The sequence below is a fragment of the Phoca vitulina genome, unplaced genomic scaffold, assembly GCF_004348235.1.
Source record: "Phoca vitulina isolate PV1807 unplaced genomic scaffold, GSC_HSeal_1.0 scaffold36, whole genome shotgun sequence".
Taxonomy (NCBI): Eukaryota; Metazoa; Chordata; class Mammalia; order Carnivora; family Phocidae; genus Phoca; species Phoca vitulina.
In genome coordinates this window covers 8374489-8399894 of record NW_022589739.1, presented here as the reverse complement: position 1 = coordinate 8399894, position 25406 = coordinate 8374489, and the positions used below count along the sequence as shown (strand labels likewise).

Genomic DNA, 25406 nt, shown 5'->3' with positions numbered 1-25406 from the left:
ACCAGTACAATGGAGATAATCCAACTCAAAGAATTATAAGAATTGTACAAAATCATGCATGTAGATGCCCTACCCAGTGCCCACCACATGATGAGCTCTTAGTACCTACTAATTCCTTTTCCCACATTAAATATCAATGGTTCCATATCACTTGTAGATTTATACAGAACACACTGGGAAAGGGTGGATAAAGGGCAGATTGCCACTGACTTACTGCATCCTCATGATAAACCCAGAATCTGCTTTATGCCCTCATTCTCGAGGACCTACCTCTGGCTATGTCATGGCCACGTTCAGAAGGCATGTGCTTAGGCCCAAACTCACACTGATCATCCTGACTGAGCTTGGTTCCATCTACCAAGTGATGACCCAAAGCCCTTTCAGTGGCCACAAGACCTCTAAGTTCCAAGACATATGCCTTCTGGGACATATGCCCACATCTGCTTAACCTCCTGCATTCTTCATAAGTACTACATCTGATAGCCTGGTATCAGGATCCAGGAGGTCAGGAAACGTAGCATTTCCAGCATTGGCAAGGGGCTAGTGTGTGTTACCTGTCCTCAATTTGTTTTGCAGATGTCTGTAGACTAGATTTCTTATGAGCCACCTGTGTAGTCACACTTTCTAGAAGCATCCTCTGGTTTTGCAAAACTTCTTCAAGATGTCTGCACCTAAAGAAGGAGACAGAGAAAAAGCTGAAGAGGGCCGAGTCTTCTGAGCATCCCAGCCAAGCAAGAACCCCCACTGTGCATTGTCTCAGCCAGGCCCACAGAAGCTAGGATTACATCTAGGGAAAGTGCTGAGTCTTGGCCCTTCGAGCCTTCTCCAGAGAAGGCCCACAGCAGAAGCAGAGGAAAAACTTCGGCCTCAGGGCCCCAGACTGGCATAAGCAGGGAGAACATTTTGACATGACACACTGGGAGCCCAGGGCTAGCGGAGCCCAGAGACCTCCTGAGCCCCCTTTGGGCAGCCAGGCAGCCACACCTGTGTTCCTTGTGATCCACCATGAGGCAGCTATGGCACGTGAGCACATCACAGGTCTCGCAGAATAGCTTGAGCACTTCCTGTGTGTGTAGAGGACAGTACAAGGCGAAGTCTCCGGAACCACCACTCACTCCTGCCAGAGAAGATAGACAAAGTGGGCTTCTCTTGCTGGGGAAGACTCTCAGGTAAGCTCCACTGAGCAGCCCTCACCCTCAACGGACACAGGGGAGACCCAGAGTTTGGAGGGAAGGTGGTGCAGACAGGAGAGGCCTCCCTCTGGGCCAGTGAGGTTTTAGGAGCCCAAGGAAGAATGCGAGCTGAGCCGGGCAGGATTTGCCCAGCTGTGCAGAAATCACACATCGCCCAGCCCCAGGCACCCCACTGCCTGCCTACGGCTGAGGAAGGTGCTTGCTGCTGCAGCACATGGATCTCCTGCAGAGTGATGAATCCTCTAAAATTCAACCTAAACCTCTTCATTCACCAGGATGCTGGTGGGGGTGGAATGGGGTGGGGGGGGGGCTCCAGGCCAGATCACATGGATCATTAACTCCGGTTCCTGTGGGTGTCACAAAGGTAAAACCCCTCCCACAGTTCAAAGACCTTGGGCAAAGACGGTCAAGGAGACTGTCATTTAAAACAAGCGGCACTGGATAGACAAATGGATAAGCCCTGATCTGGGCTGTTTAATTAGGCAAGTCACTAAACAGAAGTGAGGCATGACTGCTCTAAATGGAGGTGAAAGTAGGGAACTCAGCTAGCTCCCGTGATAATTCATGACTACTCCTCCCCGCACATCTTGCTCACAACCCCCCTCCCCCTCCCTCCCCTCCCCAAGGGAGAGCCCAGCATGAACTTGTCCTCTGGGAAAGGCTGGGAGGCCACCCTGTACCCGCACCCCCAGTAGGGAAACAAGGTGAGAAAGAGCCGCTCTCCAGAAGTTTGCAGTCGGGGCGCTGCTTCGGGGCACGTGAGCCAGCGAGGACTGCAGGGAGAGCTACCTGGCGGTCCCTTGTGGGCCCGGGAAAAGAGCGGGCCGCCGGGGGCAGGGCTGTGCCGGTGCTCCTCGGTGCACGAGCTGCACAGCCAGCGGTTGCAGTAGGTGCACAGGATGTGCGCCACCCTCTTCTCCTTGCACTCGGAGCAGTTCTGCAAGCACAGGGGTCTGCGGTTACTGATCCGATCCTCCTCCAGGGCGAGGTGGGGGGGCGGCCTCTGTGAGGGGCTGGGAGCCTGGAGGGCTGTTCCCTGGAGGGCAGTCAATTCTGGAGAGCCGCATGGCGGCTTGTGAAGCAAAGCAGCCTCTGCAGCTAAAACAAGAGGGGCCTCAGGGGCTATGCCCCCCAAGTCCCATGCTGCAGATGAGGACACCCGAGTAAGTAAGGCAAAGGGGGGCTCCCCGCATGGGGTGGCGGCCGGTCACGGTCAGTGGGAGATGCTGTGATAAAAGGCCACAGCAAGTGCTAAGGAAGCAAAGTGGGGTTTCCCAGGGGCTCAGCCTTGGAGGTGCCAGGAACTAATTTCATGAGGAGGTGACTTCTGATTGGATAGGGAATGACAAGTAGAAGTCTGCCAGGCAGACGAGAGAGTGAGATGGGAGAGCACAGGCAAAACAGAAAATTCCGTGTGCCTGCAAAAAGGGGGCAGCCACAGTTGTGGGAGTACACAGAGAGATGGTCACATACGGCCGAGAAAGAACAAGTACAGACCAACTCTCAGAGCCATGCTTCCACAGCTGGGGCTTGCTGCGCCCAAGAGAACCTAGTCCTCTCCTAGACCAGATGTTCATTCATTCGGTCAGCAAATATCTTGCAGGGCTGATGTAAAAACATGAGTAAAAAAGGAGATTTGGAAAAAGTTGGCCTGTCTGGGCCTGAATAATACAGGCCGTCAAAATGACGTGGATTCTGACAGTGCCCTCGTGCTGGCATCTGACAAACCCACAATGGGGGAAAAAGAAGAGAAATACAAGTTTTACTAATTAAACTATGAATTCCTTGAGAGTTAAGAACATGGGTGTCCATCTCCCTAGCACCTAGCCCAGGGCCCAGCATGTACCAGACATTCAATAAGAATTAGATACAGGATCAAGTAAGTAGATTGGCCAAGTGGATCAAATGCAGTGGCAAGGGTACCCCAGAGGAGAGAGGAATAGGAGGTGCTAGTCGGTAAGTGATGTGAAATTTTAGAAACTCAGGAAGAAGGTATTAGTTGCTAAATACGGGCAAAATTGATGAACCCATTTAGTTAAGCTGGTGTTTAAGTTTCAACTCAGGGGGAGAAAAAATGGAAATAAAAGCTCAGTACTAATATTTTCCAGTAAGAGCTGTAAGAGAGAGAAAAAATACCCCCATTTTACTTTCCCCAACTCAAATATTTTGATACTCTGTGGATAGAAGGAAGGGTGGATGGATGGATGGAGGGGTGGATGGGTGGGTGTGTGGATGAATGGATGGGTGGATGGATGGGTGGATGGGTGGATGGATGGGTGGATGGATGGTTGATTAGGCAAATTGATGGGGGAGAACAAGTCAAAGGAAGTGATGGGTGAACAGGTGAATTTATGAACAGGGGCCCCAAAGATTTCTGAAAAGGATCAGCTATTTCTTTACTTGTCCGGACTTACCCTGGCCATCTTGGATCGCCCAGTAGAAACGCACAGAAAAAAATGTTCAGTTACATCCCTGGTAAGGTATACTCGCTTACACCCAGGACAGGAGATGAGTTCTGGGAGAGGGGCAAAAAAGCAGAGTCAGGGCAATACGGCAGATTATACATAAGGCCTAGACATGACGCTTTTTAATACACAACACCAAGGTATAGGCCAATACCACTTATGCCAAAATGAACTACATTTGATGTCATGGCCTGCACTTACCATCTGGGTACTCTGGACATGACCATCCCAGTAGGGGCCAGCCCTACAGACCTCCTCGCTGGTCCTACCTTCCTGCCCTCCTCACAAGCTATTCTATCACAGGCCCAGCCCTGTTCTGGTTCTGATAACTGGGTGCCTTCCTGCTGCTCCCACTCCTCATTCCCCAGCTCTGAGAGCCCAGCTCCCGTTACTGCCTAAGTTCCAGGGTTTCGGTTTAGCCCAGGGCATAGATCTAGCCACTAAGGTTCCCACACAGCAGAACAACTTTAAAGATCTCATAGCTAGAGCTTCGAGCAAGCTCTCCCCAGAGATAGCAAGGCCTCCCTGCCTGCTCATCTAGGAGGTATTTTTCTCTTACTACCACCAATACCAATCAGTCTGCCCATGGGGCTCAGAGAGTTTTCGCTGGGCCTTCTCCATCCAGCCATGTTGCATGCACTGCACATGTGTATCTCTCACCTGTGAACATGAACATCTTGTCCTACCCCCTTTCCCTAGAGAAATGTAACTGTCTCCAACACTTTCCTCAGCATAGGGGGTACCAGGACTATATAAGCATCATGGAGACGAGAGTGCTCTCTGGGCCACCTCAAGAGCAGGAAACCCACTGCATGCAAGGAAATGAGGCTCCTGAGTAGGGTCAGGTGCCTGTACCCAGGCATGAGGGCCACCTGGAAAGCGGTGGCTATGGTAGCGAATGCAGCACAACCACCACAATCTTCTCGGCCCCATATCATCGAAATGATACAATGGCAGTTGCAGTCAGACCAACCAAAGTCTAAATACCAGGTTTACCAACGAGTGACCTTGGTTGGGCAAGTTAGTTAATCTCACTTAGCTCCTCTGTGCTCCAGTTTCTTCAGATGTAAAATAGGAAGGGAAAAGAAGAGTTGCCTCGAGGTTTAAATTCTGTAATACTTGAGAAAGCACCTGATCCTCCACAAATGTTGACTGAATTCAAAAGATTTCTCATATCCCATTCAGGGCAAGGCCAGGACCTCAATTATCAATTCTCCCAGGTGATCAAAGTCAGAGCCGGAGAGGTCAAGCGAAAATATGGCCATAAGTTCTTCTGCCCCTGCATCCATGCTCGTCCAATCCTAGCCATTAAAAGGTGGGGTCTATCCTCCACCCTGGGAAGCTAGGCGGCCTTCGTGACCTGCTCTGGCCAACAGAGCACCGCAGAAGTGAGCCTGAACAAGTTCCAAGCCTAGACCTCAAGTGGCTTTGTATGACTCTGCTCTGCTCTCAGAACTCTAAGATTGTCCACATGGACAACCCCAGGTCAGATCTGCTGTAAGATGAGAGACCAGGCAGACCAATGCCTTGGTTGTCTCAAGGGCTCACTCATAAACCAGTTAGCCCCAACTGACTCGCCAGCTGAACACAGACACAGGAGTGAACACAGCCGAGGTTAGCCAAGCCCAGCCAAGCCTAGCCAAGCCCTGAAGAACCACCTGGAGAGTCCCAGTCCAAATTGCTGACCTACAGACTCATCAATAAAATACAGTTTTTGTTAACTACTAATTCTTGAGTGTCTCATAATGCAGCAAAAGCTAACTGATCTATCCTGCAAAAATCAAAATCCACATCATGCAAAGTAATAATTCAATACTCTTTCTCCCCTACCCCTCCCTTAACCTCCCCACTGAAGAAACTCTCCCCAGCCTTCACAGAGCCATCTCCTAGATAGTCTCCTGCCTGTCAAGAACAGTGGCCAGAGGTGAAGAAAAATGCTCTTCCCTGGGGAATCAGGTGACTGTCCCTCCCTTCCCCTTGGCTCGTCCCGGGGAGACCCTCCTCATCTACCCTCAATTCAGAAATGCTGCTCTATTTGTTGAAAATGATTTCCACAAGGCTTCTAAGCCCCTGGCAGCAGATGCCCAAACATCAGTCTCATTAGCATCATGAAAAAAGAGAAATAACTGAAGAGATCAGACAAGGCCTCATAGCAAATCCTCCACTGCCCCTGGCCTTAAATGCCAAAGTCCTCATCTTGGTGCTCACAGCCCCTTCCAAGCTGGCCTTACCTCTCTCTAGTCTCATCTTCCACTTCACCTGCCACACACCCTGTGTCCTTGCCAGGGCAACTATCTCTGCTGTCTTCTGAATATCAAACCTCTGCCTAACGCTGTTCCCTCTCCCCTCCTTTTCAGATAAACTCCTATTCATCCTTTCAAACCTGTTTGAATGTTCTACCTCGGAGAAGCAGGGTTGATTTCCCTCAGGATGAGTTAATTATTCCCTCTTCTGGGTTCCCACAGCACCCTGAACGTCCTTCTAGTATGACAAATATCACATTGCATTTTAACTATCTGTTCATATGTCTGCATACAAAAATAATCCACAATTGGCACTAAAGGATACTGCGTGATTTTTAGCAGATTGGACAATTTTATTTCTTTTGGGTTTGGGTATCCCGTGCGTATTCCTTGCACTCACAGCCACTGAAAGTAGTAAGAAGTCATCTGGAAGCTTTCAGGGTGATGAGAAAAAAAGCCAGCCAGGATGATAAAGAATCAGGTCCAATGCAGAGCAGAGGTGCTTGGGAAAGGCTGTGTACTGGGAGATGTGGGTTCCAGGCCCAGGGCTGGCACTATCTGTGTAACCTCAGGTAAGTGATCCCTTTCCCCCTGAACCTTACTTTCTACATCCTTAAAATGAAGGGAATAGGAATAGCAGGGAATTGTAGTTTATCCAACCCTCTTCCTCTGCTTCCTGCACCCAAGCATCAGAAATATTCCCCTGGGCAAGACTGGATGGGGCAGAGAGCCAAACAGTGACCTGCGTATCACCTTTGTGAGCAAGTCAGGGGACAGGCTTATGGCTTAGGAGAGGCCTACATCTCAAAGCTCATCCCACTGAAGTGGGGCAGCTGCGGCAAACAGCAGAGCTGGGGCACCATGGCAGTGATACGAGCAGGTCCCAGGGAGGCTGTGGGGCCCACAGTGGACACAGAGGACATGGGCTCTCTTTGGGTCACAAAACCTTTTTTTTTTTTTTTTTAAGATTTATTTATGTTGGGGGGGGGTGCACACATAAGCTGGAGGGGCAGAGGGAGGAGAGAGACTCTCAAGCAGACTCTGTGCTCAGCACGGAGCCTGACATGGGGCTCAGTCTCACAACCCTGAGATCATGACCTGAGCTGAAACCAAGAGTTGGAAGCTTAACCAGCTGCACCACCCAGGTGCCCCGGGTCACAGCATCTTTGTCCAGAAATTCTTATCTTCCTTCAGAAGGTCCCTAACCCCCAACAAGCTGTGTTAACTTTGAGCTTTTGTTTCAAGAGGGTTCCTCATTCTTCAACGTGAATACCAAAACAAAATTTTTTTTTAATTTTTAAATTTTTTATTTTTTATCAGGCTCCACACCCAGTGTGGAGCCCAATGCGGGGCTTGAACTCTCGACCCTGAGATTAAGACCTGAGCTGAGCTCAAGAGTCAGATGCTCAACTGACTGAGCCACCCAAGTGCCCCCAAAGTTTGTTTTTTTTTAAGATTTTTTTATTTATTTGACAGAGAGATAGAGAGTACAAGTAGGCAGAGCAGCAGGCAGAGGGCGAGAGAGAAGCAGGCTCTCCGCTGAGCTGGGAGCCCGACGTGGGGCTCGATCCCAGGACCCTGAGATCATGACCTGAGCTGAAGGCAGACACTTAACGACTGAGCCACCCAGGCGCCCTGCCCCCAAAGTTTTATTTGAGATAACTGGGATACATGAACCCGTACGGCTGCAGATGTATATATAAAATAACCAAACATCTGCTTATGATATTTAACGCTTAATATTTAATACTTAGTTATTAATACATATTTAAATCACATATTACATAAAATATTTATATACACTTCCCTTTCTCTATTTGGATTATTCAAATAATAGCCTTAAGCTTTTATTTCATACACAGGAATATCAATTCTGAGCAATGTAGAGCCAGGACCCAAAGGCCACACACAACCATCCCTATAGGAAGTGGGGCTTCTGCCTCCCAGATGAAGAAGTCACAGGCACCAGAGTTCTCCTGGGGATCTAGGGGCCTGGGAGAGAAGCTCTGAAAGCCCAGGGTATTCAGTCTGCCTGTCATAAGAGTGAGCACTCTGGTCCCTGGGAGGCGTGGGGCAGATGATTCTCTTACCACCAGTCCCTGCACCAGACCTTTATGTGTGTTATTTCATTCAATCGTCAAATCACCTCTGAGAGGCAGGCATTATCCCCATTTCATAGCTGGGGAGACTGAGACTCTAAGAAGTTGCCACCTGGCAAAGATCATACAAAACAGGGGCAGAGCTATGATTGGAATCCAAGTCTTTCTGATTCTAAAATCCAGCCCTTTCCATTATGCTATAGCTCTCTAATTCAAGTGTAAACAAGGTAGCTTTGTTTTAATTAATTTGATAATTTTATTATAAGTAAAATATTCCATAATAATGATGAGACTCTAATGATGACCTGAACCCAGCTTTGGATTATGGGAATCCAGAAGGAAGGAGCTGGGAGCCAGCCCCATCTGTGCTTCAAGTTTTAAGAAATACGATCTTTGAGGAAAGGTACGTGAAGAAGATTTTTCCACCTGGTAATAAATCTGGGGATAGTTTCATATTATAGAACCAGTGGTTCTCAAACTTTGTTACATATTTGAATCCTATGGGGCACTTTAAACATCCTGATGTCCAGTCCATATCAACTAAATTGAAGTTTTAGGAGGTGGAATGCAGGCATAAGTATTTGTTAAAATTCCCCAGGTGATTACAATATACAACCATGTCTGAGAACCAGCACCTCAGAGCATCCCCTGCCCCTGTACCTGAGCCTGATAGCTCTTTCCCCGTACCATGCAGCTGAGAAGGGCTGGATCACCCAGTTTTAAAGAGGCTCCTCAAAGTTAGGAAACATACTGAATGCAGCTGTGATGTATCTCCCCTCTGGCAGGGAAGGGAAGAGGGCAGATTCCTGACAGACAGCAGGGTGTCCTGATACCTGGGTACCCTGGGGATTGGTGGTGAGTTGGGGGACACATCCTGCCTCCCCTAACTCCCAGCTCCACTGAAGGACCCACAATCTATGGGCTTGGGAGGCCGCCTGAGCTTTGGCACTACAACCACTGCTGCTGGGGCCTAGAGTGTGCTGAGCTCAGGACTTAGTGGGGCAGCAAAGGGGGGGGGGGTCAAGACTGGGTAATCCACCCTTCAGACATGGACAGCAGCACCAAGGCAACCTGGGGACCAGGGGCCTAGGCTGGGAGAGAAATCCCAAGGTTTAAGAAAGCTAGCATTGGGTCAGCTCAGCCCACCAGGTAGGGACACATAAACCCCAGACCCATAAGCCTGAGCCCGGTGCTACGCAGCCCACCAAGGGTTAAGGAGCCCTTCATTCTACAGCTCCTGTCCATGACTCCAAGGAACTTTACAGCTGGGGCCCAAGCTCTGACTCCCACAGAGCAGTGGCATCCTCGGAAGCAGCCTGACGCTCCCTGCCAGGTCTCACCTGTAGAACCAAAGCTGGACAGACCTAGCTTTTTGCATGTAGCCAGATCCCTCACCATACAGATGGTGACATGGAGGCTCAGAGAGAGGGAGGGACTTAGCTGAAAGCCACGGAGCCCTTATAAAATATAGGTACTTCCTCGAACCACTGAGCAGTCCCTGATTACCCACCTCTGTAACCACGAGTAAGACATTCTACCTCCTTATGCCTCTGTCAGTCACTAGGCAAGGAGAAAAAAAAAAAAACCCTCTGGTGGTATCCTCTGGCATGTTGGCCATCCTCACTACCCACTCCTGCCCTCCCACCCGAGGGTAGCCCAAGGTACTAGGCACCAGCTAAGCCCCCCACCACACAAGCCCCTGCAGCCTTCCTCTAGCCCGTAACTCAAAGGAGCACCCCCATCTAGAAACACACTGCACCCACTCCCGAGATGCCTAGTCCCTGCTAGAAAGACAGACTTCGATCCCACGGGGACTGCTGCTCCTGCCCCTGGCTGCCAGCAGGCTTACCCGTGGCCCTGCTGCCTTGTGATGAGAGCAACACCTGGGAGAGAAGTCAGAAGAGCGACAGGTGAGACCACCACAGGTCCCAGAGGACCGCGCTCACCAAGTGCCTGGGCACACCCACCCTGCGTGCTGCAGCCGACTGGGCTGCAGGCCTAACCCTTGGGAAACTGGGTCCTGGGTGGGGTAAGGGGAGCACCCTGGGTCCTCTCCTTTCTCTGATGCATCCTCAGCCAGGGCTGCATTTCTCCAGCTCACCTGAGACGCTCCTGCAAGAAAAGGTTGGTTGACTCCTCCTGTTCCTGTTTATCTCGAAGGCTCTGCAGCAATTTCCCAAACTGAACAGCAAGAGGGAGACCTCAAAGAGGCGACTCTCTTCCTAGCTGCATCTCCTTCCTAATCCTCTGGGTGCCTTGGAATAGAAGCTCAGAAGGAAGAAAACGAGATTTTCAACTTTCAGGAACTAGCTCTGCCGCCCTCTGCACGGCTCAGGAGGCCATCACTCTCAGCCTTTTAGGACTCGATCCAAAAATCCTTCAGCCCTCCATGTTCCCCAAAATGACAGTGCTCATGTATGGCTGGAATCTGCCGCGATCCGGCAGCTCATTTAAATAGAGCTCATCACAACAACAGTGTTGGTGGAGAAGTGAGTAGCTGCAGGGCCCTGGGGACCCCCTGTTTATACGTAGGAAGAATGATGCAATCTGGGTATCAAAATAGCAATCCAGAACGGAATAACAGGCTCACGCAGCAGCGCGGTGTCTGCACACCCAGAGCTCAAGTTGACACACTCTGTCAGCCCCACACTGCTGCAGCACGCAGATGCCAGGCACACGCTCTCACCGCATCATTTTAAAAATCAGCAGGAGCCCGAGATAGCCCTCCGTGCCCCCGGCACGGAAGGAGGGTGTGGGGGGGGGAGACCTTCGACAGACATTAAAATCTATCTCCTACACACTCACCTGCTCCTGCCACTTCACCTGAAGTCCTTATTCTGTGACGTCACAGTCAGTTGCCATAGTGACCAATTGTCCGTCACAAGTGGAGGATTAGGACTTGGATGGGGAAGACACACATTTATGATGCACAAAGGTCCTGGAGGTGTCCCTTGGCAGATAACTCTACCCTCCCTGCCCCCACCCCGGGGAGATACAGTCGAACACAAGCGGGGAGAGAAAAGGAAAGGAAAAGCAGGGTCGAGTTGGAGGGAAGACATTAGGAGCGGGCAAAACTACAAGTACAGGAGAATTGTAAAAGCACAGAGCACAGGAAAATTGCAAAAGCATGGGTGGGGAATGGCAGGGAATATGCTTGGAAAGACTGGCAGGAGAGTAAGCTCCCTGAAGGGCCCTGAATGCTAAGCTAAGGAACTTGACATTTATCCTAAAAGCAGAGGCTCTGGAGAGGGACAGAGCTGGGCTTTATGATTATCTTGATGAACAGGGGACTGGGGAGTCAGGGAGAACTTGTCCTGTTTAGCAGTAGTGGGATTCCGAACAAGGGTAGCAATGGAAAGAAAGGGACAGAAGAGTTGTTTCAAAGAGAACCAATAGGGCATGAGCAAAAAAGGATGTGGGAGGGAGTGGTGGTGTGTGAAGAATAAGGAGTCAAATGGAGGGCTGTCAGAACCAGAGGTAAGAGCAGGGAGAGGGTGGGAGAGTGGTTGCCAAACCCCGTCTCACATGTGCCCTACTTTCTCTGGCATCCATAGCCTCTTTAGGTCAGGCTGCATCCTGCTTTGCTGGACCAGTGATTCACCAATCTGGAGGGTCTGTTAGAAATCCTGAATCTACCAAATTCAAATCTCTCAGGTGTGGGTGTGGGACCAAGAATCTATATTGTTGGCAAGTTACCCCAGTGATTCTTAAGCATTCAGACCAGCACTGGCTCAAGGACCAGTAAGCTGGAAGCAATGGCCAGGACAACTGCAGGGACCGCCCAGCAGGGCTTTCTGCATCCAGTCTTGTCTCCTCCAGTCATTCTTCTCACTAAGCCGGAATAACTTTCCAAAAATACAGATCTGATTGTATTCCACTGACCAAAAATATCCAGTGTCTCCCCACTGCCTACAGAATAGCTGAAATTGGTCATGACCCTTCACAATGTGTCCCCAAATTTCCCTTCCAGAGTTCCCACTTCCTTCCTTCGAACAATCCTAGATTGCGGCCAAAATTAGCTCCGTCCTTTTCCTCCTGCCTTGCCTCTATATGCCTCATCCTAATACTATTCCCTCCCTGCAGTTCCCTTCCAGAGTCTGGCCCTGTCTGGCTCCTACACAGATATTCCTACTTGATGCCACTCACAGGTTCAAATCCATCCAATTTCCCCAGGCAGAGCCTAAACCAGGGGTCAGAAAACCACAGCTTGCCCATTTTTATAAATAAAGTTTTACTAGAACACAGTCATGCCCATCAATTCCCGAATTATCTGCACTGCAGTGACGGCACTGAGTAACAGAGCCTGTAGGACCCACAAAGCCAAAAATATTTACTATCTAGCCCTTTACAGACAAAGTTTGCTGGTCCCTGGCCTAAAGCAATGGCTACTTCAATTGTTCTAGCCTCACCTTTGGGGGTTCAATCCTGGTAATGGGGATCCTGCTTATTTCCAGGTCTACCTCCACCCCTGTGTGCTCGAGTTCTGATAACTGGGTCATGCTTGAGCCAACCTTCCATTTGGCACACTTGAACAAGAAGAGGGTATTCCAGGAGGAGGGAACGTCATAAACAGAGGATTGCAGATGTCAAAATGTGAGGCCTCTAGGGGAAAGATTGGTAAAGCTGGTTCATGGAGAGGAGTGACAGAGATGAGGCTCTAAAGTTAGTCTGGAGTCAGATCGGGAAGAGCCTTGAAGGCCATGCTAAGTGTCTGTTCTGAACTGTAAGCAATTGAGGGCCTCTTAGGTAGCTAGAGCTGCAGGCCCACAACAGAAGAGAGTGATCAGGGTTGAAGCTAGAGGATTTGAGAGCATAACGCACAAGAGGCAAGAGGTAAAGTGAGGTTAGGCAAGGGGATCCAGAGAGTGTGGGGCAGGGCCAGGTGGCCCATCTGAGCCGGAGTCAGAACACGGGCATGAAAGCTAAGTGATAGGCTGAGGCAGGAGATGGTGGTCCACAGCTTTCAGAGCTCATGTTCATAGGACCACCAGACTGCGAAACAAGCTTTCGGGGCCAAGAAAGAGCCCATAGCAGAATGCAGAAGGCACAGGTAGGATGGAACTAGGTTCATCTCATCTGATAGACAGGCACCTCTATTTCTTTCACTTCAAATCTCAAGAGTCAATCCAAGGACTGTACTGACATACTCCATGCAAAACCACTGTCCCCATTTCCAACTGGGTCCGGACAGAGAGACAATGGGAGAACCAAGGGCAACAGCCTACTCTAGGTCTGCAGTTCCTACTGGCCCTCAAGTCCAGGCAAGCCCTGGGTTGGCAGGCAAAGGAGCTGAATTTTTTTTCAGGCTCTGTAATAACTCTGGCATTCAGCAGAATTCTAAGGCTTTCTGGAATCCTGATGCTCCCTTTATGTAGTAAGGGATTAGAGATAAGCTCCAAGGCTCTTCCCTGCTCTCTAGCCTCCACAGCAGTCAACCATGACTGGTCCCCCTTGAATGGGAGAGTTCCAGTAGACAAGGGGCCCCTCCAAGACCCTGTCCATCAATCACGGCTACCCTGAACTGAGGGAAGCCTCAGCAAATCTACTCTAGCTATATCCTTCCGAGCAGTGCTGGCAGCAGCTAGCACATCCCCCAGAACGCAGCCTGCCTCCTTCCCCGTACCAGGGGATTTGTTCTCCCAGTAACAGGCACCGTTCTGAGGTGCCAGTGCTACTCCCAGGGCCCTAGAGAGCCAATTAAGGTGAGGAAACTGTTCATGAACTAAAAAGCCATTGTGCTGATAGGGCTTGGGAGCTCCAGCTTCTGCGCCTGCTGCACACCCAGCTCAGTCCAGCTCAACTGCCAGTCCTCCACCTAGGAGACTTGAGTCACTGCCCACACCAGACCCCACGATGGTTGGAGACACTGTTCAGCACCCGGACTGAGCAAACAGCAGTTACCTTGCCTTCCAGGCTCCTATAGCTGAGACCTCACCCGCCCCCTGCCTCCCACCCTCACTCCAGGCCATTAGAGCCCCTCCACCTGAGCTCTCATTAAGATCATCATTTCTTTCTCTGACTCTGAGGTTGTAGCATCTTGCATCAGTTCCCTCTCTTTGGATCTTCCCAAAGTCCCAAGGCCTGCCCACTGAGGACAGAGATTGCTCCCCCTTTCCGCATCTGTAGTTTACAAGAGACATGCTGTCACCCATCATTAGCTTCAGGAAGCATGAGGCCATGGTGGTTGTTTGGGGTTCTTAGAGCTCTTCAAGTCCAGCCCTGAAAGCCAGAGAAGACCTGGGATTGCCCAGTCAATTGGTGCTGGAGTCCAGACTGAGCTCCAAGGGCCGTGACTTCCAGACCAGGGCTCTGCCCACATCTCGCACGTCACCCACATCGATAACAGGAAAAGTAAGATACTAAACAAGTAGATTCTAAAACTTTGATATCAGAATCAAGGTCTCTCAGCTAGGATTTGTCTTTCAGTAGATTTGAAAAGGAAAAATAATGTCCCTTTTATTTACATGAGGAAGTAAAACAACAACTAGAGCTAGGGGAGTCCTGAGAATTTTGAAGACAAACGCAGCACATAGTAAATGTCAGTTTCAGGCAGCCAGGTCCCTTCAGAGCTTGCTACATTAAAGTATCACTTTGCCACTCAGTGGCCAACTTCTCCGATAGAGTTTGACCTGGGACCATTTTCAATTAGGCTGAAAAGCAAATAGTCCCACGTATATTGGCTCTGGTTGGCTGAGTACACCCATTTCCCATATCCAGCCTTTCTGCACAGAGCCCGCAGCTCCAGTCGTCCCGCTGCATGGCTAAGCCATTGTGTGCTCAGCACATGGCTGCCTTCACTCTGATCCCCATCACTAGCTTTTGAAGACCTTGCCCAGCTGGTCTCCTTAGAGGCGGAGACCTAACACAGACACATTTCCTAGTGTGACAGAGTTGCTGGGGTAAAATCTCTGTGAGGCTGTGGCCGCATTAAAGATGTGCACCTGAGGACTCGGGCTGCAGTGCTGGTTCTTTCCTCAAAGATTCTCCATGGAGTCTCCCCATCCATTCAGTGATTCCAGATGAAATCTTCCTCTGAGCAGAGTGCTCACAGTGCAGATCGCAAGCTTTGAAGACAGGTTTGACCTGACCTGGCACTTAACAGTTGTTTTAGACCTGAGACATGACATATTCATAATACCCAGGGTTTTCATCTGTAAAATGGGAATAATACCTAATTATAGGGTTGTTGTAAGATTTTAAAAAAGATGATACAGGCACAAGCACCCAGTACAGTGTCTGCCAACCAGCAGGTGCTTGATAAATATGTTTGCCCCTTGCAACCTGAGAAATAGAAAGGGCAGTGTCACAAGTAGAACAGTCTGCCTCCCATATAAGAGCCATGGGAGATCTCTGCAGTTTCACTGATTCAATCATTTGTTCAATAAATATTCACCGAAGCCCCCATCCTGTGTCAGGTTCTGTGTTGGGCTGGGGGGTGGTAGAGATGAAAGGCCCAGTCCAGTTAAATCAGATGTCTCCCCTCATGCCAGGTACCAGCGCAGAAGTGCAGGCCTGGGGAGGCTCCCCTGAGGGATCAGAGCTGAAAATCAGCTGGACAGGCCCTGAGCCCAGGCACCCAGCCTATTCTACACAGCAATGCTCGGCTTTGCCCAGCAACCATCAGGCCTAGATTTATAGAAGTGGACTTATCCCATGCACTGTTGGCCCATCTGCCTGGAGGCATTGATGCTAGCTTCTTTAGCTTCTACCCATCTCTTCTCTAGCTGCTCCCATATTTTACTTTTGAAAACCCCAGACTGGCAGAAATAGGATAAGCATTTTAGCAAGTCTGGGCCCCTACTCTGCTGGATAAAGTGGCAGTGCTAAAAGCTCTTTCCAAAGAACCGGACTCCCAAAGCCTGGCTTCTCAAATTATGGATCTATCAAGTTCAGGTCTTGGGTCTCTCACTAGACTTGCCAGAGATAGACGATAGCTCTCCTTTTCATAAGACAGCTCATTTGGGTACCATTCTTTCAGTTCTTCCAAAAAACATTCAGTAAGCAACTGATATCCACCAGTCCTGGTCCATGGAGAACCTCCTAGAAGTATTGCTTCTTTGCCTGAACTTTACAATCTTCTCTTCACATCCATACCACACCGTATTATTATCATCTGTCTGGTTATCTGCCCTTCAACAGAACAGGAGTTCCTTGAAGGCAAGGGCCCTGTCTTTTCATCTCTGTACCCTAAATGCCAAGGAGCCTGGTACACAGAAGTCAAATACCCGTGAAGAAGACAGACATACACAGACAGACAAACCAACTAACACCCACACAGCATAGAGTCCTAAAATCTCCGAGTAGTCACGGAAGCTGATTCTACTCTTCACCCATAAATGCAAATATGGAAGGTAACAATGGCCTGGCCAGACCATAGGACATACTAAAGAATATAAGATGCCACATATTTAAGAAATTGCCTCTCTTGTTCCAAATCAGGCATATTCACATCTGACCAATTTTTTTTCCACTTCAGTTTTAAAAGTTCTAAATAATAGTATTTTCTCATGTTTCTTGGCTTCTTACTATCTCCTATGAGCAGTACAGAATGTTCTACATATACATGATCACTTAATCTTCCTAACAATCCTATAAGGTAATTACCACTATCACCATCCCCGTGTTCTAGGCGAGACAACTTGCCCAAGCTGCACAACTAGTAAGTGGCAGGCAGATTAGAACTCACACTCTGATGCCCAGACATTAACACCAAAGCTTATGCTTTTATTTTCCATTACACTCGGAATAACTTGGTGAATAAACACAATGGTTCTAATAATTGTCATTAGTATGACTTGGTTTTCTGACTTTAGAGCCATACAAAGCCTTGATACATGCATAATTAGTTCATGTTAAAAAAACTAAATGAGATCAAAGACTTAAACATAAGAGTAAAACTATAAAACACTTAGAAAATCAGGGGAAAAGCTTCATGACAATGGATTTGGCAATAATTTCATGGCTAGGACACCAAAAGCACAGGCAATGGAAGTAAAAATAGACAAACTGGACTTAGCAAAATTAAAAACTTTTGCGCATCAAAGAACACTATTAATAGAATAAAAAGACAACCCATGGAATGGGAGAAAATATTTATAAATCATGTATCTGATAAGGGTCTAATATCCATAATATATTTTTAAAAACTCCTACAACTCAACAACAACAACAAAACCCCAATTAAAATGTGGGCAAAACTGAAACTCTATACATTATACAACAACTCTCCATTCCCCCCCCTTACCCCCCAGCCCCTGGCAGCCACCAGGCTACTTTCTGTCTCTATGAGTTTGACTACTCTAGGTACTTCATGCAAACAGAATCATAGACTATTTATCTTTTTGTAACTGGCTTATTTTATTTAGCATAGTGTTTTCAAGGTTCATTCATGTTGTAGCATGTGTCAGAATTTTCTCCCTTATTAAGGCTAAATAATATTCCACTGTATGTATATACCACATTTTGTTTATCCATTCATCTGTCAATGGACACTTGGATTGCTTTCACCTTTGGCCATGCAAATAATGTGGCTAGGAACACAGGTGTACAAATATCTCTTTGAGTCCCTGCTCTTAATTCTTTAATTCTCTCTGGATATACCCAGAAGTAGAATTGCTGGATCATATGATAATTTTATTTTTTAATTTTTTGAGGAATGGCTGTACTGTTTTCCACAGAGGCTGTACCATTTTATATTCCCACCAACAGTGTACAGGATTCCAATTTCTCCACATTCTCACCAACACTTGTATTTCTGTTCTTTTTTCTTAATAGTAGCCATCCTAATGGTGTGAGGTGGTATCTTGTTGTGGTTTTGATTTGTATTTCCCTAAAGATTAGTGATATTGAGCATCTTTTTGTGTGCTTACTGGCCATTTGTATATCTTGTTTGGAGAAATGTCTATTCAAGTCCTTTGCCCATTTCTAAATTAGGTTGTTTTTTATTGTTGAGTTGGAGAAGGTCTTTATATAGTCTAGATATTCACCCAACAATGCTGGAACTTTTTAAGACATATTTAAGATTCACCATGTTTATAAATTTAACTTAGATTTCCAAGTGTCCTTTAAATAGGAACATTTATTTGCTAGGCAACTGAAATACTTAAAAATAAAATACATTTAATTTATAAAAGCAAATTTTAGCTAGGTTTGTAAATATGTTCAAATATTAATAAAAACCCCTTTAAAGTTGTTAAAATTTGCTACATTTATAAATAGAGTAAGACGTATAATTTAAAAAGTTTTAAGGAAGGACTAAATTTAAATTTAAAAATCAGATATTAATTTTAAAAATCAAACTAGATCATCTTTTCTGTGCTCCAAACTCACAAAAGAGCCCAGGGAGGTCACACAGCTTGCCCAAGGGTTTAGAGGGCCCCAAATTCATAGCTAAAGACAACTGCGCTGCTATAATGCTTCAAAGCACCTAGCCTTGGGCTACAAATCACTTTAATAATACTGCAGACAACAAAACAGAGATGATGTTTCTAAACGCTCTCAACTTGTTAGACCTTCTCATTCTCCAAGTTCCTTCAACAGAGACTGAACCTCCGTTACAGGCCCGTGCTAGAATGCTGAGCTGAAGGGACCTGGTTCACGCCTCCAAGGACTCACAGTCCTCAATGAGATTGCTCCCTAGGAAACCTGATATTCGGAGCAAGACACAAGCTCCAGGGCGCCTGGGTGGCTCAGTCGTTAAGCATCTGCCCTCAGCTCAGGTCATGATCCCAGGGTCCTAGGATCGAACCCCGCATCGGGCTCCCTGCTCTGCGGGAAGCGTGCTTCTCCCTCTCCCACTCCCCCTGCTTGTGTTCCCTCTCTTGCTGTGTCTCTCTGTCAAATAAATAAATAAAATCTTAAAAAAAAAATTAAATGGTGAATGGTTCACTAGTCTGTGTGAGTCTGTTCAAAGTCAGTTCCCGACCAATCCTAGCGGGGTAGCAACTCTCCCTCTGCTTGGGAAGTTTAGTGAATCTGGACAGTGTCCTCTCCATCTGGGAAGTCAGCCAAACCTTGAATCAACACCTTCCCAGATTTCTCAGTTTGCCACCAACTCAAGGAAATCCCAAACATGCCAAGTCCCAGCTTACAAAATAGATATAGTAGGCATCAGGAGGATTGCTTTGTCTCACAGATTCCCCAAAGAATTGTGTTTGGCAATGAGTCTCCCTTGGGCATTTGAATTCTGATTCTTTCTACGCCTGAAATTCGGTTCCTATGAAACAGGAAGAGACCGGTTATGTGGAAGGAGGGGAACGGGCAGTACTTTTGTACTTACCATCTGGGACAGTCCCGAGAACCTTGGCCACCTGCGTCAGCTCCTGCACCAAGCCCTGGAAGCAGTCTTTACAGAGCGAATGCTGGCCGGGTAGGAACCGGGCCCCCACATTGTCCAGGTCCCGTAGGCACACCGAGCAGGTCTGTACCATGGCCTCCATCTGACCACTCGTGTGTTTCTGGTCAACCAGTGGCAGCCCCATAAAGCTCATGCCCGAATCGGCGCCCATGCCCCTGTCTGGGCCCGGGGCTCTTCCAGTGATATCCTCAGGTGTGAAGCAGCGAGTAGAGCGAGCAAGCTCCACTCCCTGTAAGTGAATCACAAAGCAGAGGGATTCATTTCTTTTGGGTGGGGGATGTTCCTGGGCAGGCCAGGGAGGACTCAGAGCGCTGGAGGCTCGTGCCCTGCAGCCCGCAGGCCTCAGCCTCACAACCTCACTTGAGCCCAGAGAGAGAGAGACTCCAGGATCTCCGCCCTAGAAAGCAAAGCCTGCAGAGGTCTGCTAGGCTGTGTGTTTCTTACAGGGTTTGTTTGCCTTCAAAAATGTCTACCTGTGCTTCTCTTTATTAGTGGACAAGCTTGAGCCAAGATTTCATTTTGGAAAAGAGAAGGAAATGTATTAAAAGCCAAGTGTATGCCAGGTGCTTCCTAAGCTTTATCTCAGTCCTCACAACTACTCTTGGAGATATAGGCATTATGATACTTTTACAAATTAAATAAAGCCATGAGGGACAGGCTGGGGAAACCGAGGCTCAGAGACACTGGGTAATTGTACAAAGACAGATGGTAATTAGCAAAGTTCAAATTCAAATTCAAAATCAGACTCACATCCTTACTAGTGAAATATTTCTCAAGCTGAGGTCCACACACATATTTTCATGAGTTCCCTCCAATTTTTTTTAATTAGTATTCATTCTGATAAGAAGGTTTTAATGTATCAATATTCTTATCCACCACCATGAGATTTTAGAGGCAGTGCTAAGAGTTCAGGAGCTAATTCACACCATGCAGTATTAGTTTGTCTCAGGCTAATGAGAAGAGAAAAGGGGCAGCCTTAATATGTAAATGATGCATTCTTGCCACGTGAAGTCTCAAGAACAGTGTGGCATGTGGTGATGACTGTTTCATGGTACTTGGAACAGAGGAAGGAGGTGGGGAAATTAAGCCATCATCATCGTGGCAGACGTTGGCCAAACCCAGCCACACGGGGAACACCACATTCAAATTGTACTAGCAATGCAGTTTAGCAACACATCATCTGCAAATGAAATCAATATTGTTAATTTGATTGTTTTGCTTTTTTTTATAACTTGTAAACTGTATTCAGTTTTATACTTGTATAAGAGCAAAAGAAGTGTACCTGGTTTTATATTTGTACTTACTTAAGAAAGAAAACAAAAATCATTTAATTCAAATCTGGAGCTCTGTAATTATTGCAGATTTGACTGAACTTTCATTTCAGGCCGTAGTTTTTGAGAGCCAAACCCATTCAGGACAAAGAGTGACAGGGCTAGGAGATGCCCCACTGCTTGGGGGCCCAGCAAAATGTCACTAAATAAAATAATGGAGGTACTTTCACCTCTGATTCAGTCTGGGGCTCTAAGAGCACTTATTTCCCAGAGGGCAGCATAGTAGCCCCGTGGAGGTAAGGGTAGTCTGTCTTCGAAGGTTCAAGTGTAGCTGAGTTTATTTCATTAGACTCTGAGAATATCAAACTCTTTGGTCTCGAACTCCTTTACATTTTTTTAATTATTCAGGACCCCAGAGATATTTTATTTATGTGGGTTCTATCTACTGCTATTTACCATATTATAAATGAAAACTGAGATAACTTAAAACTATTAATTCATTCAAAAACAATAAACCTATGACATGTCAACTCAAATAACATACTTTTTAGGAAAAAATTAACTATTTTCAAAAAAATAAATTCAGTAAAAAGAGTGACATCATTTTTCCTTTTTGCAAACCTCATTCATGTCTGTCTTAATAGGAGACCGCTGGAATCCCATACCTGCTTCTGCAGTCAATCTACTCTCTGTCGTTTTGTTTATGGTGTATGAAGAAAATCCAGCCTCACGGGGCTGTACAGTTAGAAAAGGTAAGACTATTTTTAATAGTCTTATCAGGTAATTGTGGACATTCTTTGATTCTACAAGTGGTAGCTTCTTAAAGGTTGGTTGTAATGTGGAATCTGAAACTACATCAGTGAACATTTCTTACTGTTACATTAAAATCCACTAGCCTATCTTGCACTGTGAACTGTTCTTTTACCCAGGCATCATTTTATAACACCAAGCATTTCCCATTTGGAAAATACTGGTTCAATGACTTATGCAGATGCTCCAAACATTGACGTTTCATTAGACAATAACAAAACATCACACTCTTTCACATCGCCTCGAATCTCATTGAAAAATTCTTTACGAGGAAGATGTCAGACTCAAATAAAGATGTCAAACTCAGCTATACCTTTACCAGAATTTTAATTTTTGCTGGGAACTCTCATTTTATCACTGGCAACAAATACTGTCAGGTTTTTTTCCTTGAAATGACAAGCTCACTTCATTTTTGAGAAAATAGCTGCCAAATTCCCAAGGCTGAATAACCACAGTCTGTTAGTTGTTCTTTCAAGTAAAACTGGTGTCGTACAAAAAACAATAACAACAACACAACAACAACAAAACCAGGCTGGTTCAGCTTGCAACTCACACTACAGCACAAGTGCAGTTCCTCACTTTGATAAGTAGAAGTGCTTTATGCATTCTTCCAGTTTCTTCACACGGAATTTTAAAAGCATGTGTGTTCAAGGACTGAAATGTAGTGAAACATTTACTGCTTCGTCATGGACACTCCTAAGTGAGACAGGCTTTTCCCTTCCCTTCCCGTCCTTTCTCTTTTCCTGCAAATGCCTGGCAGTGAAGAATACAATGACTTATACCAGCACCTTCGGCTTTTTACACACCATCTCTGGTTTTTGCTCTGGCACCACCAGGCCGAATGCCGACCCAGTGAAAAGGGCAGATAGCATCTTAGTATTCATATAAAAATGATTTTGACCCCGTGGACGCTTGTGATGCTGTGGATACTTGTGACCCCGTGGACACTTGCGAAAGAGTCTCAGGGACCTTCCCCGTCCCCCCTGCCACCCACCCATCCTAGGTCTACAGACGGCACTTTCCAAACTGCTGCATTAGGCTTTAAATAACAACTCTGGGGATTCAAGGAGGTGGCATGGCTTTCCAATGCCAGTGGGCACTACTCGGGATGAGTATATATAAATATTTCATTTCTGTCTTAGAAGAGCAATTGAAGTGACTCTATGAGGGTAAAGGTTAAATTAAAGGCACAGCCAAGCAATGGAGTCTCTGATTTGAGGATTGGGGGGGGTGTCAAATGACATCTCTTCTATCCCCTTCCTCTGGCTGCTTTTCACTACCCCCTTAGCCCTTCCCTCTCCTTCCTATCTCCTCTGACCTGGGGAAGGGGATAGAGGATGACAGAACGTACTTAAGCCAGGGGTTGTAAATTCAAATGCCTACAGGGGCCAGCGATATAAATAGTGAAGTACTCCGCCTAAAAGAATGTGGGTCCAGTGTTGTCAAACCTTAGTTTTCCAAAACGCCAGAAATCCAACTTTTTACTTAAACTCTGAAACGTTGGCAACTAATTACATTTTTAAAACATGAGAAAACAGCATGAGTCAAACAAAATATACCAGTCATCAGCCTGCAACCTCTCTTTAAGTCCCGGAGAAACGTGGACTAAATGAAACATCATGTGAAAGTCTGGAAGGACAGAAAACCTCACGTATAAGATTACCTTGCTCACAAATCCCTCCTTGGAACACCCCACAGCCTGATCTGGTTTCTACAACTTGGCCAAGGAATAGCAGAGGGAGTCATTCCATGCCACCCTGGGAGTAAGAATTTCCAAAGACTGTTTGCATGCATAGGACAGAACAAATTGATCATCAAAGCAGTACTCCTTTCTGGCAAAAATGGGGAGAGAGACACACTAGGTAATGAGAGAACATCCACTCAAGCTAGACGGTGTTGAGTGTTACATATTACCTGTGTCCCTGTTTACTGTCTGTCCTGGACACAGTCCTAGGACAGGACTTAGTCTTTCTTGTTCACCCTTGTCCCCGCTCCTCACTGCCTGGCACGCATATGTAGTCTCTGAACATAGCATGCACTCAATAAATATTTCTAAAAATGAAAGAATGAATATCAGCGTTTTTCATTATACAAACAAGAAAACCAAGATCCAAAGAGAATATGCTGTTTGTTCAATATCATTTGGCTAACTGGGAAAGGAACCCAAACTTCTGTGTTCTTTCTGCTAATTTTATCATCTGAAATTAAATGAAAACCCAAATATTTAAGCCCTTCCTTGTTGTGCTATTGGATAAACTGCCCTTCAGGATCCTAGACTTCCTCTCTTCACATCTTGCTACTCTGAGTTTAATGGCAACAAGGTTTTCCATCCTAGCTTCCAACAAAACTTCTAGGAGTGCATTTTCCATGTAGTACCATGATATTTTTTAAAAATCTATCCAACACAGTATGGAAAGACTCCCAGAAATTAGATGACTTTTACTTTGTGCTGAAGACAACCCTGTGGTCCTATGGATTTTCCTCTAAATGCCATATTGCCATAGATCAACAACTACTGATAGAGGCAAAAAACAACCACAACAAAAACAAAACAAACCACAACAAAAACAAAACAAACAACAAACAACAAAAACCCCTGAGCCTGGTGTAGTTGAAAGTGGTAATTATACATGCTGCTGGTGCATAAATTGCTCCAATCCATTTGGGGGGAAAATAGCATAAAATGAATTTTTATTTTACCTTGCTCACAAATGTTAGCAAGGTAACATTTGTGTTAAATGTTCATACCCTATAATAAATACATTTTATTTATTAAATAAAATGTTCATACCCTATAATACAGCAATCTCACTCCTGGGAATTTACCCTAGACAAGTTATTCAATAGAAGAAAAAAACCACATACACACAAATGCTCATTGCATCACTAATAGCAAAGGACACAATAAGAACAACAACAACAAAAAAAACAAACTACAGGAGAAAATGGCTTGGTAAATTATAGTACCTGCTGAAGATAAATTAGTCTTAAGCTGTTAATAATAACAATCATGAAGACCAGGTAGTGATACAGAAAAATGTCATGGTATTAAATGAAAAGCAAAATACAAAAGGATTTGTGTGCTATGATCATCAGCTTCATAGGCAGCTATGTCTCTGTGTAGACAAGAGCTGAAAGGTAATATTCAGACATAAAAACAGCATTGGAGGTATTATGATTCAAGATGTTTATACTCATATTTTTTAACATTTCCTTCAATGTTTCACTGGCTTTTCTATTACATGCAATTTTTAAAATCCTTTCCAAAATAAATTTGGATTTCTGAGTTTTTCTAGAATTCTTACTTAAAAAGAACAGAAACCCAGGCTCTTCCCATCTTAAATGAACAATCCTCTACCTGAAAAAGGAAAGCAACATAATATTTCCAAATGTCCAAACCTAAAGATGGAGAGCAAGCAAACAAGGCTGGATCCACCTATGCTGTGGTCGCTATCTGAAGGACTGCTGAGGAACTCAGGAACCCAGAGAGGAGAGGAAGAAAGAGGGATCACAGGGCCCTCTTCAGGGTGGAGGTGTGTTCATAAGGTCCCCTGGAGAAAGGTCTGGGGTACCAAAAAGGTCAGCACATTTACCTGTCTCGCCAGGTTGCTGCCTGGCATCATCTCCCTTCTGCTCATTTCACAAGTATTTTCTGAGGCCCTGACTCTCTGGGGGAGCCCAAATGCCTGAGATGTATGTCACAAGGCCACGCTCTACTTCAGAAGAGATGTCACAGAGAAGCAGGCCTCTCAGAGGTCATGTCTCAGGGTCATGTTCCGTGTGCCTGAGTGGAGAAGGACAGGTCACCAAATGCCTAATGTCTGGATGCTACTCAACTTTGCAGATACAGAACTCAAACTTCCTTTGCTCTCTCAGAGCTAGTCAACCTAGGGAAACTGACCTACACTGATGAACAGCACACGAGCCTTATGTTAAAGCTATAGGATTGCCTTGGGAATGAAAGGGAGC

At 46.3% G+C, this 25406-nt stretch overlaps 1 protein-coding gene across 2 annotated transcripts in view; it reads right to left on the bottom strand.

Annotated features, from left to right (window-relative positions):
* The window catches only part of TRIM66 (tripartite motif containing 66), a 56588-nt gene that overhangs the window by 30820 nt on the left and 362 nt on the right, over nucleotides 1-25406 (bottom strand). The window contains exons 2-6 of one of the 2 annotated variants that reach the window (XM_032427269.1): nucleotides 19279-19585; nucleotides 3608-3708; nucleotides 1983-2130; nucleotides 985-1117; nucleotides 555-671 (exon numbers count right to left, since the gene is read on the bottom strand). In XM_032427269.1, coding sequence (XP_032283160.1) covers nucleotides 555-671; nucleotides 985-1117; nucleotides 1983-2130; nucleotides 3608-3708; nucleotides 19279-19585 — 806 coding nt within the window. Of the gene's footprint in view, nucleotides 1-554; nucleotides 672-984; nucleotides 1118-1982; nucleotides 2131-3607; nucleotides 3709-10805; nucleotides 10867-19278; nucleotides 19586-25406 lie in introns of those variants that run through there. The other variant, XM_032427270.1, reaches the window with a different exon arrangement.